The sequence below is a fragment of the Physeter macrocephalus genome, chromosome 10, assembly GCF_002837175.3.
Source record: "Physeter macrocephalus isolate SW-GA chromosome 10, ASM283717v5, whole genome shotgun sequence".
NCBI lineage: Eukaryota > Metazoa > Chordata > Mammalia > Artiodactyla > Physeteridae > Physeter > Physeter macrocephalus.
This window is the reverse complement of record NC_041223.1, coordinates 73,165,270-73,185,433: the sequence shown is the minus strand read 5'-3', so window position 1 is coordinate 73,185,433 and position 20,164 is coordinate 73,165,270. Positions and strand designations below refer to the sequence as shown.

The following is a 20,164-nucleotide window of genomic DNA, read 5'->3' as shown; positions in this document are numbered from 1 at the left end:
CTTTTTTATATTTTGTATCTGAGTCTCAGCATGAATAAAACCCTTCAAAAAGACAAATTCAGGTTTTTTTCTCAGTGAAGATTTAAATGAATTTTGAATGGCTTGGAATGATCTCTAAATATTTTACTAGATGCCATAATTATTTCACTTATTTCCAAAGTGAAACAATTTTATGCCATGCCATTAAGAGCATCATGAAAAGGAAATTTTATTAACATCTTTTTCCGTTCACTATAAAGCAAATACATAATTAAGTGTGGCTTCCTTCAAATACTAATATACAAAAGTATGTCATATATTATAACTAAATAAAGCACAGTTCCATTTTTTAAAAACTCTAAGTAATCCAATAAATTTAAAATAATCCTGGTGGTGTAATGTTCTTTATAAAGATAGATATATATCTAAAATAGTTTTATAAAAACATACCTTTTGGAAATATATATATCCAAATATATGTACATATCTCCCAAAGATATATTTTTATAAAGCTATTTTCCTACTATCAAGCTGAATATTATTTATGCACTAAGGTCATATGAATTTGAAACTGAACGGAATAGTACAGATTCTCATCCCAGACACTCCTTTCACATATAAAAAAACTGAGATCTAAAGTGGTTACGTTTTGTCCAAAATCATGATTGGGAAACCCTTTCTTTGAAACCAAGTTCCCTATTCTCAAGGAAGTGATGATCTCACCATAGCAAAATTCCAAAAACAGAAAATTCACCATTTGAAAATCTATCAGCATGTAGATGGATACTAAGTTTATAAACATCTGTTGGATGTTTCTATACTTGAAAAAAATATATACATATATTTGTTCATTTCCATCACTGATATTGTTTTCAAGTTTTAAGCTCCTAGAAGGCAGTAATCACATATGTCTACTTAACAGTTGACATGTTCAACTTCACCTACTGTTTATCTGAGCACATATTTTAAGGAATGATGATCAATGAGATGAAAGCACAATATGGTAATAATTTAATAAAATGACTTAATTACCAATGGAAGGCTTAAGAAAATCTCCATGCAGATGAGTCAATAAACTCCCCATGAGGAAACCCAGCAGAGTTACACTTTGAAATAAAGGATTCTTTACAAACCTGTCTCATTAAAGACAGCATTGGCAGAGCATCCACCAACTCTACCATGACCCCTGAAAGAAACTCATGAAATTAAATAATGGCTGGTGTAATGGCTTTACACCAGGCGTGGCTAGTGATCATTTTTCTTGCACCTTCTCCTTCACATTCATATTTTCCCAGAACTTTACTCCAAAAATTACTCCTTTCTCTTAATCAAACCTCCAGCTGTCTCTAAAACTTGTTTATCTGTTTCATACTAAGGTGTGAGTTGCTAATAGGTTTAAATCTAGGGAGTGAGGTCTCAAGAGGAATTCACATTTTAAAAGTGAGGTGCATTTTGCTCAAACTTCCACTAATATAAAGAGTGAGTGTGATCCTTTGCTATATCAGCAACACTGTGCCCCAACCTTCTCTGGGGGCCACCAAAGTCTCCTGACCCCCTACATTCCAGAAATCAGGGGTCAGCAAGTGGGTGCCCTGCTTGTGAAAAGCTGGTGACCTCTGGGAGGGAGCTTGTATGGATGCAAGTGTTAATTTTCAAAATGTGACTGGTTGTGATAGCAGCAACCTCACCTCATCACAATGTCCCTTGGAATGTTTTCTGAGTAAGGGGTCTAAAAGTGATCTGTCATCACTGGTCAGTGGTACAAGCAGCTCATTCTTATATCCTTGCCCTTCCCCCACAGACCCGAAACAAAACATCCCACTCTGCCCTCCTCTTCTTACATTTGAATTTTCATGTGTTCAACATTTGTCAGGTCTTCACCTTCAATGACATGGTCAAGGCACCAAGAAATTATATTTAACACATCAAAAATGAATACCAGGCCCATTTCCCCATGTCTTGTAATCATAAGCTACAAAATTTGTGTCTGGAGTATGCATGTGTGGGCCTATTCTTGTAACAACATTTATAGACACTTCAAATAATTCCCCTCCAAAGCCATAAAAGGGTTTAGTAACACACTTTAATATATAATTTCTTAAGCATTTTTTAATAAAATACAGATATATAATTATAATTATCAATGCCTGTATGTCATTTAATATAATGATAAAAGGCTAGTTTTTGAAGTGACATGATGATTAATATTTACAGTAAAACCTAAAGGAAACAGCATTTGTACAATATTGCTAAATCGAAAAGAAAAGATTAAAAATTCTACTTGTATTGCAGTGTCATCTCAAATCACAAAGAGCAAAAAGGAAAATTCTCATCTTAGTAATGCATATAGGTATAGATCATTACTTTCTATGTTTTCTCCAGATGGAAAACTCTCTTGTTTTCCTTAAATTATACCAAGCACTGAGGTGGGATGTACTCATAATAAGGACTTTCCCCAAATCTTTGCCAAGTTATTAATATCATACACAAACATCTTATGTAGATCTACCTATTGGATATATGTCATGTGCCTTCATGCTAATTTTAAATTTAAAGATCAATACTAATTTGACAAACTGTTAGAGAACCCATGAGGAAATTTATCAGTATATATAAACAGAGTCACATTCTGTGCAAATACTGTTTAAATAGTAATCTCCCTCAATATGTAACAGCCATGCTGTTTTAAAGTAAAGAAGCAAACCAGGAGCTTCGCCCTAGCCCCATCTAACCTAGAGAAGGGTTAAAGCCATTCTGTTTAGCACTGAAACACACTGCTTTCGCTTGGCAAATATATGAAATGTAGTGAGTCAATGGACAGACACATGATTTTATCCTCAATAGATATACGGTAATGCTCTTCACCTTGCATTCTTAGCCTTTCCTATTCATCTCGTTATGTGCTATCAAAGGTATACATGCTTTGAAACCCTGTATACATTGTTTTAGGGGTTTTTAAAAAATAATGCTGTTTTCATTTTTTTTTCCAGTTTCGAGGTTAAAAATGATGTTGAGGTTAAAAGTTTTACAGCTCCTTTATCATAATTGGTATCTTCCTCCTTAGTCTTGCAAGAGGAACTTTATAGTAATGGGCTTTGGCCTTTGCACTGCAACCCCCAAAAGACAGATTGCTGGAGATAACCCCCTGAAATTCCTTACAGCGTTATTTAACACCATGAAGGCCTAGAATCTATCTGTTTTGAGAAAGACTCAGACAAAGGGACAAGGTTCAGGAGGGGGGAAGGTTTCAATTTGTAGGAGTTATGAGACATAAATAAGTAGCATAAATGCCTTTTTCCCTTACTTATAGACCATGGGTCAGGAATCTCAAAGCAAGGTGGAAAAAAATCCTGAATTAAAAAAAAAAACAAACACTATAAAAACCTAAGGGATAGCTAACAATATTATTCTTCTTGATTTAAAAAGCTAGACGTTTCTCATTGGAATCAAAGAATTTGAGGTGGATTTATTTTCTTTTTGCCATTCCATTCATATCATATATTCCTTCCCTGGTGAAACCTGGAATTTAAAAATGTCTATAGGACATTCTTTAGTAGTCTACTTGATACTAAATAAGATGAGCAAAAAATCCAAAATACTGGAAATTTATTCTCTGCAGATGAATAAATACCTCTTACATGTCCAATAGAAAGTGAAAAAAATCACAAGCCTTTCCATTTTCCTTAAGAAAGTAATTATTATGGATTATGAATTTTTATAGGACCAAAGTCACCTAATACCTGTGATAAATAAGAGCAAGTAGGAACACAAAAGCTAATCCTTCATGATTAATACCTCAGTACTATTACTAAGACTTCTACTGACTTAGGTTCTCACATTGTGTCCAAGAATAACAGAAATCACAAGACTCTGTGTGCTGGTTACTGCTGGTTATCAACCCTCAAGTAAGAAACTGTGTAGAGCATTTTCCTGATAAATTAAGTTATACGTCTTAGTCTGGTTAGTGTCATTGCCAAGTTTTAAGTTTGCTGTTTGGTTTTTTAAAAAGTATGAGAACTTTGGTTAAACATACTACATTTATGTCAATACTCTGTGTAACTGGGGGGGAAATAGAGGGAGGATGTGGTTTCGTAGGCTGCAAAACTCCACATGCCATATACAGTATACATATGTACCAAAGGTAATTACAATCTCACCATGAGAAAGTCAAAAAAAAATCAGTGGGCCTTCATTTTCTATTATATGTACATTTTACAAGCTACTGATAAGTTTCTTTTCATATTGCTTTCCAAAAAGAAAAAACAAGGAAAACGAAGAAAGAATATACATTAGCCAGATTCCAATGTAGTTTAACTTAAAGGCTTCATCAGACCATATGTGCAGACACTTGAGATGATGAGAGAGTTAAGCTTCCTAGGGTCCTAGAATCAAAGAAACTCTGCTGACCCCCACTGCTGAGCAGGTGCACTCCTTCCACGGGGGGCAACATCTGCCGATCCGTCATGGTCCCACTCGGTGAGGACCCCAAGAAACTTCCTTGGGAAGAAACAATTTTCTCAGGACTGGCAGCCAGTTTGGGGGATGTGGAGAAGTTATATCCATACAAGGCACAGGGGCTGTGTAACCTGAACGTGTTATAGGAACCCTGGTGTGTCTGGTTAGCAGCAAAGGCGTTGCTGGGGGGTGAAGGCATGATGTACTGGAGCTGGGGGGACATCCCTGAAATCTGCATGGACAAGCTGGTCTGTGGGCAGCTGAAGGTGTCCGCATCCGTGCCGCCCACGGACATGTTCACCGAGGCGCTGCCGCTCACGCCCACGTACGAGGGAGTCCTGGGCGGGGCGAAGGTCTCGCCCGTCTGATTGGTGAGCCTGTTGTAGGTCTCGGCCAAGGACGTGCTGTATCGGTTGAGGGTTAGGCTGGAGCGGGCGCACGCGGAGTAGTCAGCCGGGGACAGACTACACAGCTGGCTGGTGTTGGGTCCCAGATGGAAGGCTGGAGACGAGCAAGGTGAGCCGGACAGAAGATGAGGATGGGTGGCTGCAACGCCATTCCCAGAACCTTGGAGTAAGGTGGAGGAACCTGTATTTCCTACAAAAGAAACTGAAATGTAAAGAGCATCTTTTCCTTTCAATTGTGTACACGTGAGCTAGACGGACTTGTTACAAGGGGCGGGTACAAAGACGAAAAGGAGATGGTCTTCGCTCTCAGGAATTGTAATTTAATTGAATTCAGACTGAAATATTTTAAACACAGATCCTCTCAATATTTTCAAAGACATTATCTCCCCAAGGAGTGATTTTGTTTTTTCCAGAAGTATTAGGACACTATCACATAGAATTTTCACATTTTCTCCCTCAATTCGCTTTCTCAAAGTTTTCTCATTTTTTAATAATAAACACTACAAATACTGACTTTCCTGGCAACTTTAGAAAATATAAATTTCATCTTACTCTGTATCTTGTTCCAAAAGTTCCATCACCTCACTTCTACCCAACTTTTACTCTTTCTTTCAGCAGAGCTTCCTCTGGAGCAATATATTTTCTTGCAAGAAAAAAGAAGGAATTCACAGAAAAGAGCCAAATTGGTCAAAGACACATCCTGCCTCAAACAAACTTGCAACTTCCCACTGCAAGCTTGTGTGCATCAATGACTGTACCACTCAGGGCTACTGAAATAAGGCAACGGTCTAGAACTTTATTTTTTTTATTGGAGTATAGTTGCTTTACAATGTTGTGTTAGTTTCTGCTGTACAACGAAGTGAATCAGCTACATGTATACATATCTCATTTCCAAACAGAAAATGGTTTGGTGAATCAAGTGCTAACACAAGAGCAGAGGTCCAGCAAATAAACAGTCCTGTGAAATAGAGAGGGGGGTTAACCCTGCATCCAATCAATAACAGTGGTAGAGGCTGACTCCCGCCTCTGGATTTGCTGACAGATTGATGTTTGCAACTTGACGGAACTTAGGGAGAGAAGAGAATTCCAATGGGCTGGATGGGTTGTAAAACCTTCATTGCTCTAGTGACAGTGTTTTATATAGCTTCTCAAAATAATCTAAAAGCCCAATCTGCCCAATGATAATTATCTAAAACCCAGCAATGCTAAATTCTCAATGGGGTGCTGGGCAGGATCAGGCATAAAATGCGTGAGTGCAGGAGTGGGCTGCAAGTCCTACCTACCAAGTAGAGTAGGAAGTGTCATCCCTTTCCGTGCTGCTCTGTCTGAGGAAACACCAGCCCTGGGCTAGTAGGAAATACTCAAAGGGGAGCTCAGGGAAGGTTGCCTCAGTGTGCCTGACCTTCTCATCATAAATACAAGAGAACCCTGCCTAGAGGCAATTCTGCTGAAGGAAGAGGAAGCTGGCAAGAAAGGGTGAACCAGGACCAGCATCGGCAGTTATCTGTGAAGTAAGCCTGGTACCAGGGCCAACTGGTCTACTACCTCTAATTTTAAGAAGAGATTTAGGGTAAAGTAAAGGATATGAAATATATAAACTGCCTAAAACATCCAAGACTTAACCTTTGACCACTACGGCCATTTTCCTGGCCCATCCCCATACCAGACAGAAAAGAGAGGGATCCTGTAATGGGAGGATGTTGGTAATGAGGTTGCCATTATAGAGGACAAGCAATGACTTGTGCAGTTTTCAGTGCCTGAGCATCTAGGCAGGACCTGGCTGTATACATGACCCAGGAGACTTTTTTTTTTTTCGTTTTTTAAGACTTTTTTTTGATGTGGACCATTTTTAAAGTCTTTATTGAATTTGTTACACTATTGCTTCTGTTTCATGTTTTGGTTTTTTGGCCAGGAGGCATGTGGGATCTTAGCTCCCAGACCAGGGATCGAACCTGCACCCCCTGCATCGGAAGGTGAAGTCTTAACCACTGGACCACCAGGGAAGTCCCTGACCCAGGAGACTTTGTGATTTACCTTGCTTGGGAATTCCAGGGATATCTTCAAAGGTAAGGGTCCGTAGTGAAGGTCTCCAGAATGCATATGACTCCACAAGGGCTTCCAAACCCATTCTAAATGGAAGGGTCAGGATGGGGGTGAACAGAAGAAGCCCAGTTAGGAGCAGTTGGAGTTTTCAGCCATAATAAGCAGCTCAGAAAACACCACTGGTGTTGACAGTGGCCCCCCACATTGGCAGGTGAGGAGCTTGGCACAAACAGAAAAAAAAATGGTTCAGAGATGAGCTACTATTCTGTCACCAGGAGCACAAGAGGATGGAAAACCACCCAGGATGTCCTGTTAACGTTCTCAGAAAACTTAGCTGATCTCAGGGGATAAAAAGCTGTACCCTTCTACTAGGAAGTTGGGGTGAAGAGAGTCCATCCTAGCTGCTGTGAGTCCAAGGCTTTGCTGTGATCTGGAGCTCCTCCTCTCTCTCTGTTACACCACTCTCCCTCTGATGCAGAGAGCTCTGCCACAAAAGCACGCCCTGTAAAGAGGCATTTCTAGCCATCATTCGGTGCCTCGGCAGCCGGCTGAGAAGAGCACTTCTCCAAAAAAACTGACTTCTCTCTCAGAGGCATGATCACCACACCCAGGGCAGCCAGGGTGGGCTCTGGGGAAGAGGCGGGCAGCCCTGGCTTCTCAGCCCAGCCTGCAGGATGATCACAGGAAGGTGATCTCACAGGGCGCTACAGTATATGGAGCTAGTATCAGTATCAGACATTATTTTAAAGCCCCTACATACACTTAATGAATGGACACTTAGAGAGACAGGATAACTTCATTATGGGCTACTTACATATGTATATTTTAAAACAAGGGTGACTACTCTAAATACATAATAAATGTATGTATCTCCTACCGTAAGTGATTCAGATATCACTTCCATACATCAGATAACTAAGTCCTCCAGGTCATAGAAATGAGGCCCTTCACTCAACTAGCACATCCTCAAGGCCTCACCACTATTTCCTCAACCATCTCAGTGCTAAGCACTTTGTTAATCTAGGTAACATTGTGCTTTTCATGAAACATATAGCTCCACTGTAGGAAATGCCTGATTCCTGAGTGTCAAACAGCACACGAACATCTCTTGTGATTGTCAGATACAGTTTTATTTAATACAGATAATCTGTATTTAATGCTGATATTAAAGACAGGGTCTATCTTTAATAGCTTCGATTCCCCAAGTCATGAGCTATGAACTAAGACTAGAGAAAACCCCCTCACAGAGTCACACCCCCTATACAACATGGCGAGAGCTCTCTAAAGACCCATGGTAAGTGACCTGTGCGTGCAGATAAAACCATCTTCCCCTGCTTGCCCTGGGCTGCCCTGAGCATGAAGGACAGAGTCTGGCTTCAGATGGAATCAGTGTGAGTCAGAGAGAGGACTATTTTGTGGTAAGGACACTGGATTGGAGATCAGGAGAACAGGGCTGTGACTACAACCCACTAACCTTGAGTAAATGTTTGAAGCTCCCTGGACTGCAGTTTCCCACAAAGTGAGGATTGGAATACAAAGCTTTAAACCCTCTCCTAGCTCTAAAGTTGTTTACCACTAAGTGATTTTTTTCCAAAAGAGACATGCTATCTGTGGCTGACTACAAACCAGATCCAAGACCACTCTACTCAGCAATATTTTATGTACATTAAAGTACTGACTGGGGAGAAGTTTGGCAGCCTGGTCAGTCCCAAAGCCCCACATAACCTGCAGGTTTCATTTAATACTCAACTTATGAATGCTGGGTGCTGATTACTCTATTTTTAGCTTGTACTAATACTCAATTTTTATGACTTTCTAGAAACAAGCTTTTGTAAGCTAAAGAAGTTAGGACACAGTTTTGTATAAACTGCTTTGTTAAACCTCATAGATGAGTTTTCGTAATTGTAGTTTTAAATATTCAGGATACCAAAGTAGTCCTGGAGTGATCTCAAGGGGAATTTACAAAGAGGTAATTCATGAGCATCTATGGGACCTAGAAATTTATTAGCTGTGGAGATGAGCATCAGTGCATTATTTGCTTTAGCAGTGTAAACTTTATGATGCTTCAAACACAAACCCACAGACCAAATTTTTAGGGAGAAGTTATTGATCCTCACAAAAATATAACCCTAAGCTTTAAAGGGATGCTCTGAAGGTGACAGATCTACATGTGATCTGATTTGGACCTATTGATATTTTTCCTGAAGCTGTTGTTTCACACTGCAAGTTCTAGAAAGGATTTCAGATATTTTGCAGGAAACAGTTATAAAATATTTATTAGCTGAATCTGGACTTTTTTTTTAAAAAAGCCTTCATTTTCTCCAGTAATGGAGACTTTTCCCATCTAGTTAAAGAAAAGATAAAAGACGCCTCCTGCAGGAGTGTAGCCAAGACGGTAATTTATACAAGATGCTTTTGAACAATTTCCACATTTTATCACCTCGCTAATTTATGCTATCAAATGGCCAAGTTTATTTAGTAAAATGGTTAAGTTTTTCCTGAAGTATTTAAAGAGAAGAAATTTTTGTACCTTCCTGAGTAAAACATTTTATAGGGTCAACCCTAAGGCCTAACTGAAGAATGAAACTATTCTCAGCACATAAATTCTCCTTCACGTAACAAATGTCTTGCAGGAGAGCTTTTAAGGGCTGAAGCTACTGATTCCTATAAAATAGGCTGCAGAACCATAAATAGCCAGGAAGGTATAATTTTTAATTAAATTGTTTTATAAAGTTAAAAAAAATCATAAGCCCAAGTTTCTTTCTTGTCCTGCATAATTTGTTTATTTCATGTCTAGGGAAAAATAAAAACAGAATGTGTATTAAAAAGCAGTAACAACAGTGCAAGAAAACTGGGGGTATTAAATAAATATTTTGAATTTTTTCTCATGGGCTTTTTTCTCTATTAATATATGAAAACATATCACCCCTCCCCCAAGTCCTCAGCACCAACGCACCTTCCTGGTCTTACAGATAACTTTTTTTTTAAAGGAAAATAATACATAAGTTAGAAATCTTTAAAGCTGACCAAATTCTCTCTTTTCATTATAAGTGTCTTTTGCATTTATCAGAGGAAAATGTTAAAATCAGATTTTTTTAAAACTGGGAACACTGATTCATAGATATTTAGCATTCCAAAATGGGCACTGAAGAGCTTTTCCATGATAAGCAGGAGAAGTCATTTAAATGAGAAAAAAAGTGAAACTATTCTTTCACTAACAAGAAAGCTATGTATAAGTTCAACATGTTTTTCCTATACTAAGATATTGTTTAAACATTTGGAGTAAAATAAAAATTTTAAATTTTAACAACCTTTAAAAAGTGTTAAAACATAATTTATTATTTTTTGCATGTCCATTAAAAACTTTAAAAGGTTTAGAGTCAGGCAATAAACAGTAGCAAGCACCATGGATGCCACGCTTATATACTCCTGAAACAGCCAAAGGGAAGAAAAAATTTCTATCAAACCTAGCATTTGACCTCATGGTACCAAACAGGAGACTTAGTGGTTTATTTTCACCAATGCCTCTGAGTTTTTTTCACTGATCAAATTTTAAAAAACTAACGTTTTTTTCATTGTGCTGACTTATCTAGAATTCTTCCTGAAACCTTGTAATATGTATCTTATCATCTCACTTCTACTTATAGGCTTATCCACTATGACTACTACCCAAAATACACCTTTAAAAATATGTTTAAAGTTATTGCTTCAAAAACGAACTGACAGTAATGTGCAACATGATAAATATAATGAACACTGCTGTATGTTATACAGGAAAGTTATTAAGAGAGGAAATCTTAAGAGTTCTCATCACAAGGAAAAAAATTGTTTTTCTATTTCTTTAATTTTGTATCTATATGAGATGATGGATGTTCACTAAACTTATTGAGGTCATCATTTCATGATGTATGTAAGTCAAATCATTATGCAGTACACCTTAAACTTAGGCATGCTGTATGTCAACTGCATCTCAATAAAAGTGGAAGAAAACAAAAAAAGACTGCGTACAAGCCATGTGACCCCCCAATGTCAACAGCAGTGAGATCTTTGCTAGAGCCATCCTACAGGAGAGCCTGGACTTAGTTCCTGGCTGTATAGTCTCAAGCCTAAATGCTGCCCTCCTGGAGTTTCAGTGAGTTTTAATAAATTTATTCTCTGCTTTAAAAAAAAAAAAGAACTGAAAGAAATGCAAGGGTCATAAATAGATAAATACTCTTCTGCTATAACCAAAACCACAAGAAGATTCCATCAAAGTATTTGGCGAGGTAGAAAAGGAGTCATCCCAGGGGCTTCCTTCAGTCACCTTACCAGTGACCACCCCAGTTACTAGATTATTCAACTTTCAGAAACTCCTCTGAAAAGCAAAGTTAACCACGAGCTAATGCAACATAACAAAAGCCAAGCAAAGTTTTTCTGCACATGGAAAGAGACATCTAAAATGACAGAATAATCTCAATACAGCAGACAATGTATAGCAGGAATACCTGCAAATCTTCCTACAGCGTGAAGCACTGTTACCAGTCTTGTTGATCTGCCTGCGCTAAGTTAAAGGCTACTCCACTCTCATACATTTTAGCCCTCACATTGCATGGTGTTTAAATGAATCATTGCATATGAAGATGAAATGCAAGCATTTGAGTTTATTCTGAGAAAAGGTCTCTATCTACACTACCTTGCCCAGCTAATCAGCTGAAAGAACTAAAAGTCTGCACTACTGCTTGATTGTTTTCTCTCTACAATTTTAAGTGAAATTGTTCCTAAAATAAGATAATCGGGGATTTTGATCTCATGTAGACACCGCCTATCAATACCAAGTTTTCAAGAAGTATTTCTGTTGTAAAGTGATAAAAAAAATGTCTCAAATACTTTTTAAAAACAAAGTGCTTTTAAAAACATTTAAGTCAAAATCTTACTCTGAAAGGGCATCTGGAGAACGTTAGTCTATTATTACTATCAACAGTTATTTTAGAAAACATTGCACCGAACTGTATTGGGATAGAATCATATCAATAAATTAAAAAACTCTTGGCACACAGACTAGGGTGGTCTGCTTTTTGATAAAAAGTAATAGAGTAGAATTCATTATTGTAGCTCTCCCACTTAGTACAAACACCATAAAACACGACACAGAAAAAATAAACAAGTGTGTGGCTGTCAGTAGAGCCAAGATAAATTTGGAAACCAAAGCACATCAGCTGTCTTGGCAGTGAGGAGTAGTCTCATATTCTAGTTGGAAATCTGAGTGAACAAGAGACTCTGTCCTATTTCAAAGACAGATCAATACATAATTGTGACATCACTAAGCAAATTCTAAACCAAGAGCAGATGCAGAGAGTATTTTGATTTGGGATATTAAAGGCCCTGGATCTTGAGGGGCAGGTTTCCACAAGGCCCCTTCAGAGGCAGCATGCACTGTACACCCTGAGAACTTCCGTTTTGACCCCAGCATTTCACATCAACATTAACCTTAGAAATGGGCAAAATGCCACACCCAAAATAAGTTACATCCAAGGCTCAATGATATTAGTAAATTTAAATCCTCATCAGAAGTGATTTCAAAACCATGTCAGTAAATTTAACTGTTTACTTTGTAATGGAAAATTCACAATAAAAAATCAAATATATTTATCACAGCCAGAATGTTTTTCACTAAGACTCACCTGTTACGCCCAGAGTCTCGGAAGCCTTTGGCAAAGGGATTCCTATCTATCTTCAGGCGAGTAATCTGCAGAGCAGAAAAAAAAAATCACGTCAAGTCTTATTATAAATGCCAAGGAAGGTTATTAAAAATGGAAATGATGGAAGAACTATAAGTAACTCCAAAATTAACTGTCAGAGGATGTACTGTGTTCTTCTTCCCTATTATATTAGTAGCAAAGCTACATGAACATTTCAGAAATCATCTAGACATTTATTTGCTATGAAAAGGACATTCCCCCGCCTCTATTCAAGTTCTGTAATAGATAAAGTTTGCTTTGCTTTTTATAAACCTGAAGAAGGAGATTCTGAATCATCTGTTGATAATTTGCCCTTTGTTTGACAATCTCTCTAAACTAAAGTTCTTCCCTTTATTAACTCTGTGACGTGTGTCTGTTTCTCTTGCAGTAGTGGTGATGGGGAACAGCTAATATCCAGCTTCTATTTAACAGCCATTTATACGCTTGAATGTTGTTAACCTTCTTCAGAAATAGGCAATATACATTCCTTTAACTTTGTCTCTCCTTGAATCATCTTTATGGCTCTCATCTCCTCTTTTATCTGTGGAGTCGTGACCTGGTCAGAGCACTACAGTTAATGTCTAACCAGAGGTAACCATGACTTGAAGGTTCTAATGGGATTCAATCTTATATATGTAGGAGAAATAAATAATGGCTTCATTTTAACTACAGTTGTAATTTGTTGACTCACAACCAGATTTTTGCCCAGGAAGACCCCAAGATTTGAGGGAAACATTTTTGCAAGTGGTCTAATTGTCTCCATTAAAAACAACTTTTTTTAGTTATACCATCCTGAAATTGACACTAATAAACAACATCCCATTTGTTTCTTACCAGATCTCCACTTTGCCCAAAGGAGTTAACAGCCTATTTTCTAAGAAGCACATCATGCTTTGTTTTCTGTGTTCCCTGGTTTAGTGGAATCTCCAAAGTTAATGAACATCCTTCTTTCTTATTGTGCCATTTTGGCCAAGGACAAATGAACACTGTTGGACGACACTAAGGCAAAGAAAGGCACCCTTGGAAAGTTGTCTGCTATCTCCCTATATTACGCTGTGTATGCTCTCAACCATCTGCCAATCAGCCATGCAACACCTGAGGTAGGTGTACTCCATATGCTACTGTCTTAGTTTGTGGATAAAACTACATTATAAATGTGATCATGTAAGAGTCTGCTAAGTAGTTCACCATGTCTGCCACTCTGCCATCGAAAGAATTCATTATAGCTCAATTATCTGTTCATTTAAATCATGTTTAACGAACATTTAATAACTTAAGTGGTTCATTTAAAATAGTATTTTAAAAAAGAGTACAGATTTATATAATGGTGCCTTGTCTAAATATAGGTTTATCACAATGACTATTATAATGATTTTTATTACTGACGTCACATCTGTTGAGTGCATACCACGTATGCTGTAATATGAGTTTTGTGCATATTATTTTATTGAATTCTCATAGCAACTTAGATGTAGTTATTATCCCAATTTTATGTTTCTTTTATACTGGGTTAAGTTTCCTATGATCATAAGGTTAACTGGCCGTAGAACTGGGATAGCACCCCAGGCTTTAGAGCCCACACTGGTAGCCACCAAGCATGGGCTGCTTACCAATTTTCCAAGAGTTCTTCAAAATAGCAGCCAGGAAGTTTAAAAAAATGAACATGGTTTTTCATTATCAATTTTCTTTTCTTCTAATTTTTCCATCCTCTTAATTGATTTGTCAACATTTGTGAACTGGAGTTAGTCACCAACATGTACCAAAAGCCCACTGCAGCTCGTTTATTGTATCACAGAGGCTAGTAGAAAATACACTTTTAACACAGTTAATTGGGTGTATTGGAGAGAGACAGACAGACAGACAGAGAAAAAAGATGAACTGGGTAACAAATGCCTCTGCTCTTTTCTCCCCATGCATTATATTCTTCCTTTAAAAAAAAAACTCATTTTCTACACCTGACATATTTTAAGAATATCTTCCTAATTATCTCCAGCCCTTTTAAAGGTTAATTTCATGTTCCCTCCCAAAAGCCTGTATAGAAGTGTGACAACATGAGTATGAGAGGACAGGACAGCCTGGGCTGTGGGACAGGTGTCGCCACATGGACGAGAACAGATGAGCCTCTCAGCCCTAATGGAGGATGCAGAGGACAGGATCCAAATCTCCTAAGAAGCTTTAAAACAACAGAAAACACAACAGAGAGTTTATAAAGCCTAAAATTGTTAACTGAGATGTATATAAATGTAAAGAGAAGTGGAAACCTAAAATAATTCTGCTGACCGTTGAAATTAAAAAAAAAATCTACCACGGACCACATCAGCCTCAACTCCATTGCTATTTCTTATCAAAACTGGCCAGAATTGCATGGATCAAATAATTGCCTCAATTCAATTCTCCACCTGCTTGACACAGCCTTAAAGAAGTATATATACTTACTCATATAGAAAAGAAGTATTTCACTTCTCAAATTATCTCTAATTTTATGAAAGGATTACTCCACAATCGCTCATCTCTCAGACTATAAGCATATGCATCACCCTCTATCACAATTAAAGCATATCTTGAAAGAAATAGCCCTTTTGTATATATATACTAAAATGACTGCATAGGATAAATGCTTCTGAAATACTTCCCATAATATATGGATATTAGCTTTAAAATAAAGTGAGCTGTCAAATCCCATGCCCTGTGACACAACTCACTTTCATATTCTACATGTCTATTTCCTAGTCAATACACATGCTTTCTAATTTTAATTATGACATCAGGATTCAATGTCTCAAAATGGAAAGTAAACCTGCCAGTCATGAGACACACTCTGGTCTAAAGAAATCCTCACTAGAGTAACTTTACATGGGGAATAATGGATAAATAATTGTTATTACAATACATATATATTCTGGATGTCATACATGGCAAATGCTTTATGACAATTCATAACATTTAGATACAGTGAAAAGAAGAGCTAGCTTTCAATCTGCACATGAAATTAAAAGTCTAGGAAGATCCCAATTCTGAGAACAGTACCTGCTGATTCTGATAGGCGGTGACAGTGGTGAAAACAGTTTCTGGAAAGGAGAATGCCTTCACTCCCTCCCCAGATGGAACAGGCTTGATGGGAGAAAGATCATCTCCACAGTCTTTACGGATGACATGGACTCGCGGTTGGTATTTGTGCATAGAATGAAGAATAATCTATGTCAAGGAAAGAAAAGCCAAATTTGTCAGCAACTTCTGCCTTGACTAAATATTTAACGTACAAAACGAATCCCAGTTGGAAATAAAAATATCCAAGGCTCTGAAAGTGCCAATTTAATAAAGTATATCAAAATTGGACTGAGACTGCTAGGAAGCTGTTTGCAAAGTGTGCATAAAAATACAAACGAAAAAAGTAATCACTATTTTGGCGGAACCCTATGTATAACCATACGAATGTAACATCAAATTTTCTGTTTCTGAAAACACAAGAATAAATTCATAAGCCTTTTATTTATAATGAGCCTAATGGAACACAGAGTCCAAAACAATAAAACTAAGAATGAGATTGAAATGATTATTTGAATTCTACCACACCCATCCCCTAAAAATAAGTATTTGCACACCAAAGCTTTCTTCAGAAACATTTTTCCCTTGTTAGTGACCACAACATGTCTATTCAAGGGAAAAGGGGTTTTAAGGATACCCCAGGGTGTGACTTATGTGTGGCTCACAAAGTCTCTGGTTTGCCTGGAGAGCCCAGTGTCCGTGCTCCCATCATAACAAGGCTTCCAAAACCCAGATGCCTGGAGATGCAAAAGCTCTCAGACTCAGCTAGGGGAATCTGATGATATGGTTCAACTGCCTTCTGCCCAAAGAGTCCACTTCTGAGAATTTATCCTAAGGAAATATTCCAAATCCAGAAAAGCGTTTCATATACAAAGATGTGCAGCGCACCATTTATAACAGTGGAAAAACTATAAACCACTGACATGAGTAGATTGGTTAGGTAAATGAAAGTCCACACAGTGGGACACAACATTATTCAGCCGTTACTAACGCTTTTAGGACATTTTTAACCACATAATGAAACGCTTCTTTTTAAATGTTAAATTAGAATAAAGGATCCAAGTTGTTTTTCAACTTATCATAACTACATAAAAGTAGACAGTAAAAAAAAATAAAAAAATAAATTAAAACAAAAAAAGTAGACAGTAAGAAGGACCCATACAAAGATATGAAGAGTGGTCATAGCTCTGGATGATGGAATTGTGCGTGAATGTTTTCTTCTTCTTTATATGTTTTATACTGTCAAGGTTGAGGAGGTCGGGTAAAGAAATAGCCCTAACCCTCTATGCCTACTTTTTGGAGATCAGCTCGGTGCTTTGTGACCATCTAGAGGGGTGTGATAGGGAGGGTGGGAGGGAGACACAAGAGGGAGGGGATATGGATATATATGTATACATTTAGCTGAGTCACTTTGTTATACAGCAGAAACTAACAAAACATTGTAAAGCAATTATACTCCAATAAAGACGTTAATAAATAAATAAAATGCAATGTGTGATTCTGGATTGGAACCCAGACAGGAAAAAACATTACTAAAAAGACATTATTGTGACAGCTGGAAAATTTTGAATATGGACTGTGTATTAAAAATAGTATATGTCAATGATTTAAAAAAAAAAGAAAGAAAGAAATAGCCCTATCCAATGGGATTTTCTATTTGCTGCCAGGAATCCAAATTAAGGTATTCGCTAATGAGTTTAGTTAATGAATCTATATCTTTCCTGAGCTATACAATTTGAATTCAGGTTTTGAGGAGTTAGGAATTTGGAGAAATACTTAAACAAAGGTCTGGGGAAAAACACAGTGGTTGGTTGACCTGCCTCATGTTTTTCAGGATGTGCGCAGTTTAATAAGCCAAATTCAGAATCACTGGTCAGCCCAAACACAACTAGCCCTCTACCTGTAGGGTGTGTTTGCTGCCCCTAAAGGATGTCTTTACACTCTGTTATTAACCAACAGTTTGGGGGAGTTTTTAACCCTAAAATTTTCTTTCTATCAGTGGAGGAAATGCCTGGATAGCAGATCTAATGATGGTACCCACCAGACGTTCTTGGTGGAACAACAGCATGAGTCTGAGGAAAGGACAAGAGGGGACAATAGCCTTCATCATCACCCAGGGACACACAACACAAATCAGCAACCTCTGGAAAAGTCCTTTTCCAGGTTTAAAAAAGGACAGAGTTTCAACTAACTCATTCATGGCTCACAAAATCAGTTTAAAGTGTTGCAACTGGAATTTTTTTAAATAAGTAAGATTAGAAAATAAAGCAGAACAATAGAGTGTGCTGCTTGTAGTAAGGATAGGTACTGTTTTCCAAAACACTGTCTGTTTTCTCTGTGTGTGTGTTTGTGTGTGTGTGTGTGTGTGTGTGTACACTAAGTCTAATGTGAAATGTATGTCTGGCTGTGAGTCAGGTAAAAAGTATGAAAAAGCAAGATTTAATTCTAATGATTCTAATGATTAGCAAATTCCAGAGCAGACTAAAAATTGGAAAAAGCCACCTTACATTAAACAAACAAAAATACAGTGCATAGCCAAGAAGATGAGAGTGAACTGGCTTGTAGTGAAGGAAACAAAAATTCATTTGGGTTTCTGTTTACTAGTCAATAAAAAGTGGGTTCCTGTTTTATGAAGTCTTTGTTCTCTCAAGCAGATTTCTCTATATAGCTACATACACTTTAATTTCATTTATTTGTTTATATCCTTACGGAATCTCCAAAATGACTTAAGGTGGGGTATACTGGGGTAGGGTACCGAAATAGATGAGGCATGCCTAGGTTTGCACATTAAAGGGTAACTGCCAATAGTAACCTGAAAATTATTCAAGAAAAATAATATATTTTCAATATGATCTATAGGAATGTAGTATATCCCTGGAAATTTTAAGAGAATGCTAAACAAGCCTTAGTTATTCTCATAAAATAGCATTATTTGCTTTTTAATGAACTATCAAAGTTATAATGACAAGTGTCCAAGAATATTTTTTAACATCTTTATTGGAGTATAATTGCTTTACAATGGTGTGTTCGTTTCTGCTGTATAACAAAGTGAATCAGTTATACATATACATATGTTCCCATATCTCTTCCTTCTTGTGTCACCCTCCCTCCCACCCTCCCTATCCCACCTGAATTCAGGTTTTGAGGAGTTAGGAATTTGGAGAAATACTTAAACAAAGGTCTGGGGAAAAACACAGTGGTTGGTTGACCTGCCTCATGTTTTTCAGGATGTGCGCAGTTTAATAAGCCAAATTCAGAATCACTGGTCAGCCCAAACACAACTAGCCCTCTACCTGTAGGGTGTGTTTGCTGCCCCTAAAGGATGTCTTTACACTCTGTTATTAACCAACAGTTTGGGGGAGTTTTTAACCCTAAAATTTTCTTTCTATCAGTGGAGGAAATGCCTGGATAGCAGATCTAATGATGGTACCCACCAGACGTTCTTGGTGGAACAACAGCATGAGTCTGAGGAAAGGACAAGAGGGGACAATAGCCTTCATCATCACCCAGGGACACACAACACAAATCAGCAACCTCTGGAAAAGTCCTTTTCCAGGTTTAAAAAAGGACAGAGTTTCAACTAACTCATTCATGGCTCACAAAATCAGTTTAAAGTGTTGCAACTGGAATTTTTTTAAATAAGTAAGATTAGAAAATAAAGCAGAACAATAGAGTGTGCTGCTTGTAGTAAGGATAGGTACTGTTTTCCAAAACACTGTCTGTTTTCTCTGTGTGTTTGTGTGTGTGCGTGTGTGTGTGTGTACACTAAGTCTAATGTGAAATGTATGTCTGGCTGTGAGTCAGGTAAAAAGTATGAAAAAGCAAGATTTAATTCTAATGATTCTAATGATTAGCAAATTCCAGAGCAGACTAAAAATTGGAAAAAGCCACCTTACATTAAACAAACAAAAATACAGTGCATAGCCAAGAAGATGAGAGTGAACTGGCTTGTAGTGAAGGAAACAAAAATTCATTTGGGTTTCTGTTTACTAGTCAATAAAAAGTGGGTTCCTGTTTTATGAAGTCTTTGTTCTCTCAAGCAGATTTCTCTATATAGCTACATACACTTTAATTTCATTTATTTGTTTATATCCTTACGGAATCTCCAAAATGACTTAAGGTGGGGTATACTGGGGTAGGGTACCGAAATAGATGAGGCATGCCTAGGTTTGCACATTAAAGGGTAACTGCCAATAGTAACCTGAAAATTATTCAAGAAAAATAATATATTTTCAATATGATCTATAGGAATGTAGTATATCCCTGGAAATTTTAAGAGAATGCTAAACAAGCCTTAGTTATTCTCATAAAATAGCATTATTTGCTTTTTAATGAACTATCAAAGTTATAATGACAAGTGTCCAAGAATATTTTTTAACATCTTTATTGGAGTATAATTGCTTTACAATGGTGTGTTCGTTTCTGCTGTATAACAAAGTGAATCAGTTATACATATACATATGTTCCCATATCTCTTCCTTCTTGTGTCACCCTCCCTCCCACCCTCCCTATCCCACC

At 37.4% G+C, this 20,164-nt stretch overlaps 1 protein-coding gene across 2 annotated transcripts in view; it reads right to left on the bottom strand.

Moving 5' to 3' along the window:
* Positions 1 to 2,150: 2,150 nt before the first annotated feature.
* TBX18 (T-box transcription factor 18) overlaps positions 2,151 to 20,164 on the bottom strand; it is a 30,937-nt gene continuing 12,923 nt past the window's right edge. Inside the window, exons 5-9 of one of the 2 annotated variants that reach the window (XR_002890711.3) lie at positions 15,629 to 15,796; positions 12,545 to 12,609; positions 6,876 to 6,970; positions 5,394 to 5,484; positions 4,943 to 5,031 (exon numbers count right to left, since the gene is read on the bottom strand). Coding sequence is in view for 1 of the 2 variants with exons in the window: in XM_007121156.4 (XP_007121218.1) it covers positions 4,307 to 5,031; positions 6,876 to 6,970; positions 12,545 to 12,609; positions 15,629 to 15,796 (1,053 nt within the window). In the remaining variant the exon portion in view is untranslated. Of the gene's footprint in view, positions 5,032 to 5,393; positions 5,485 to 6,875; positions 6,971 to 12,544; positions 12,610 to 15,628; positions 15,797 to 20,164 lie in introns of both variants that reach the window. The other variant, XM_007121156.4, reaches the window with a different exon arrangement.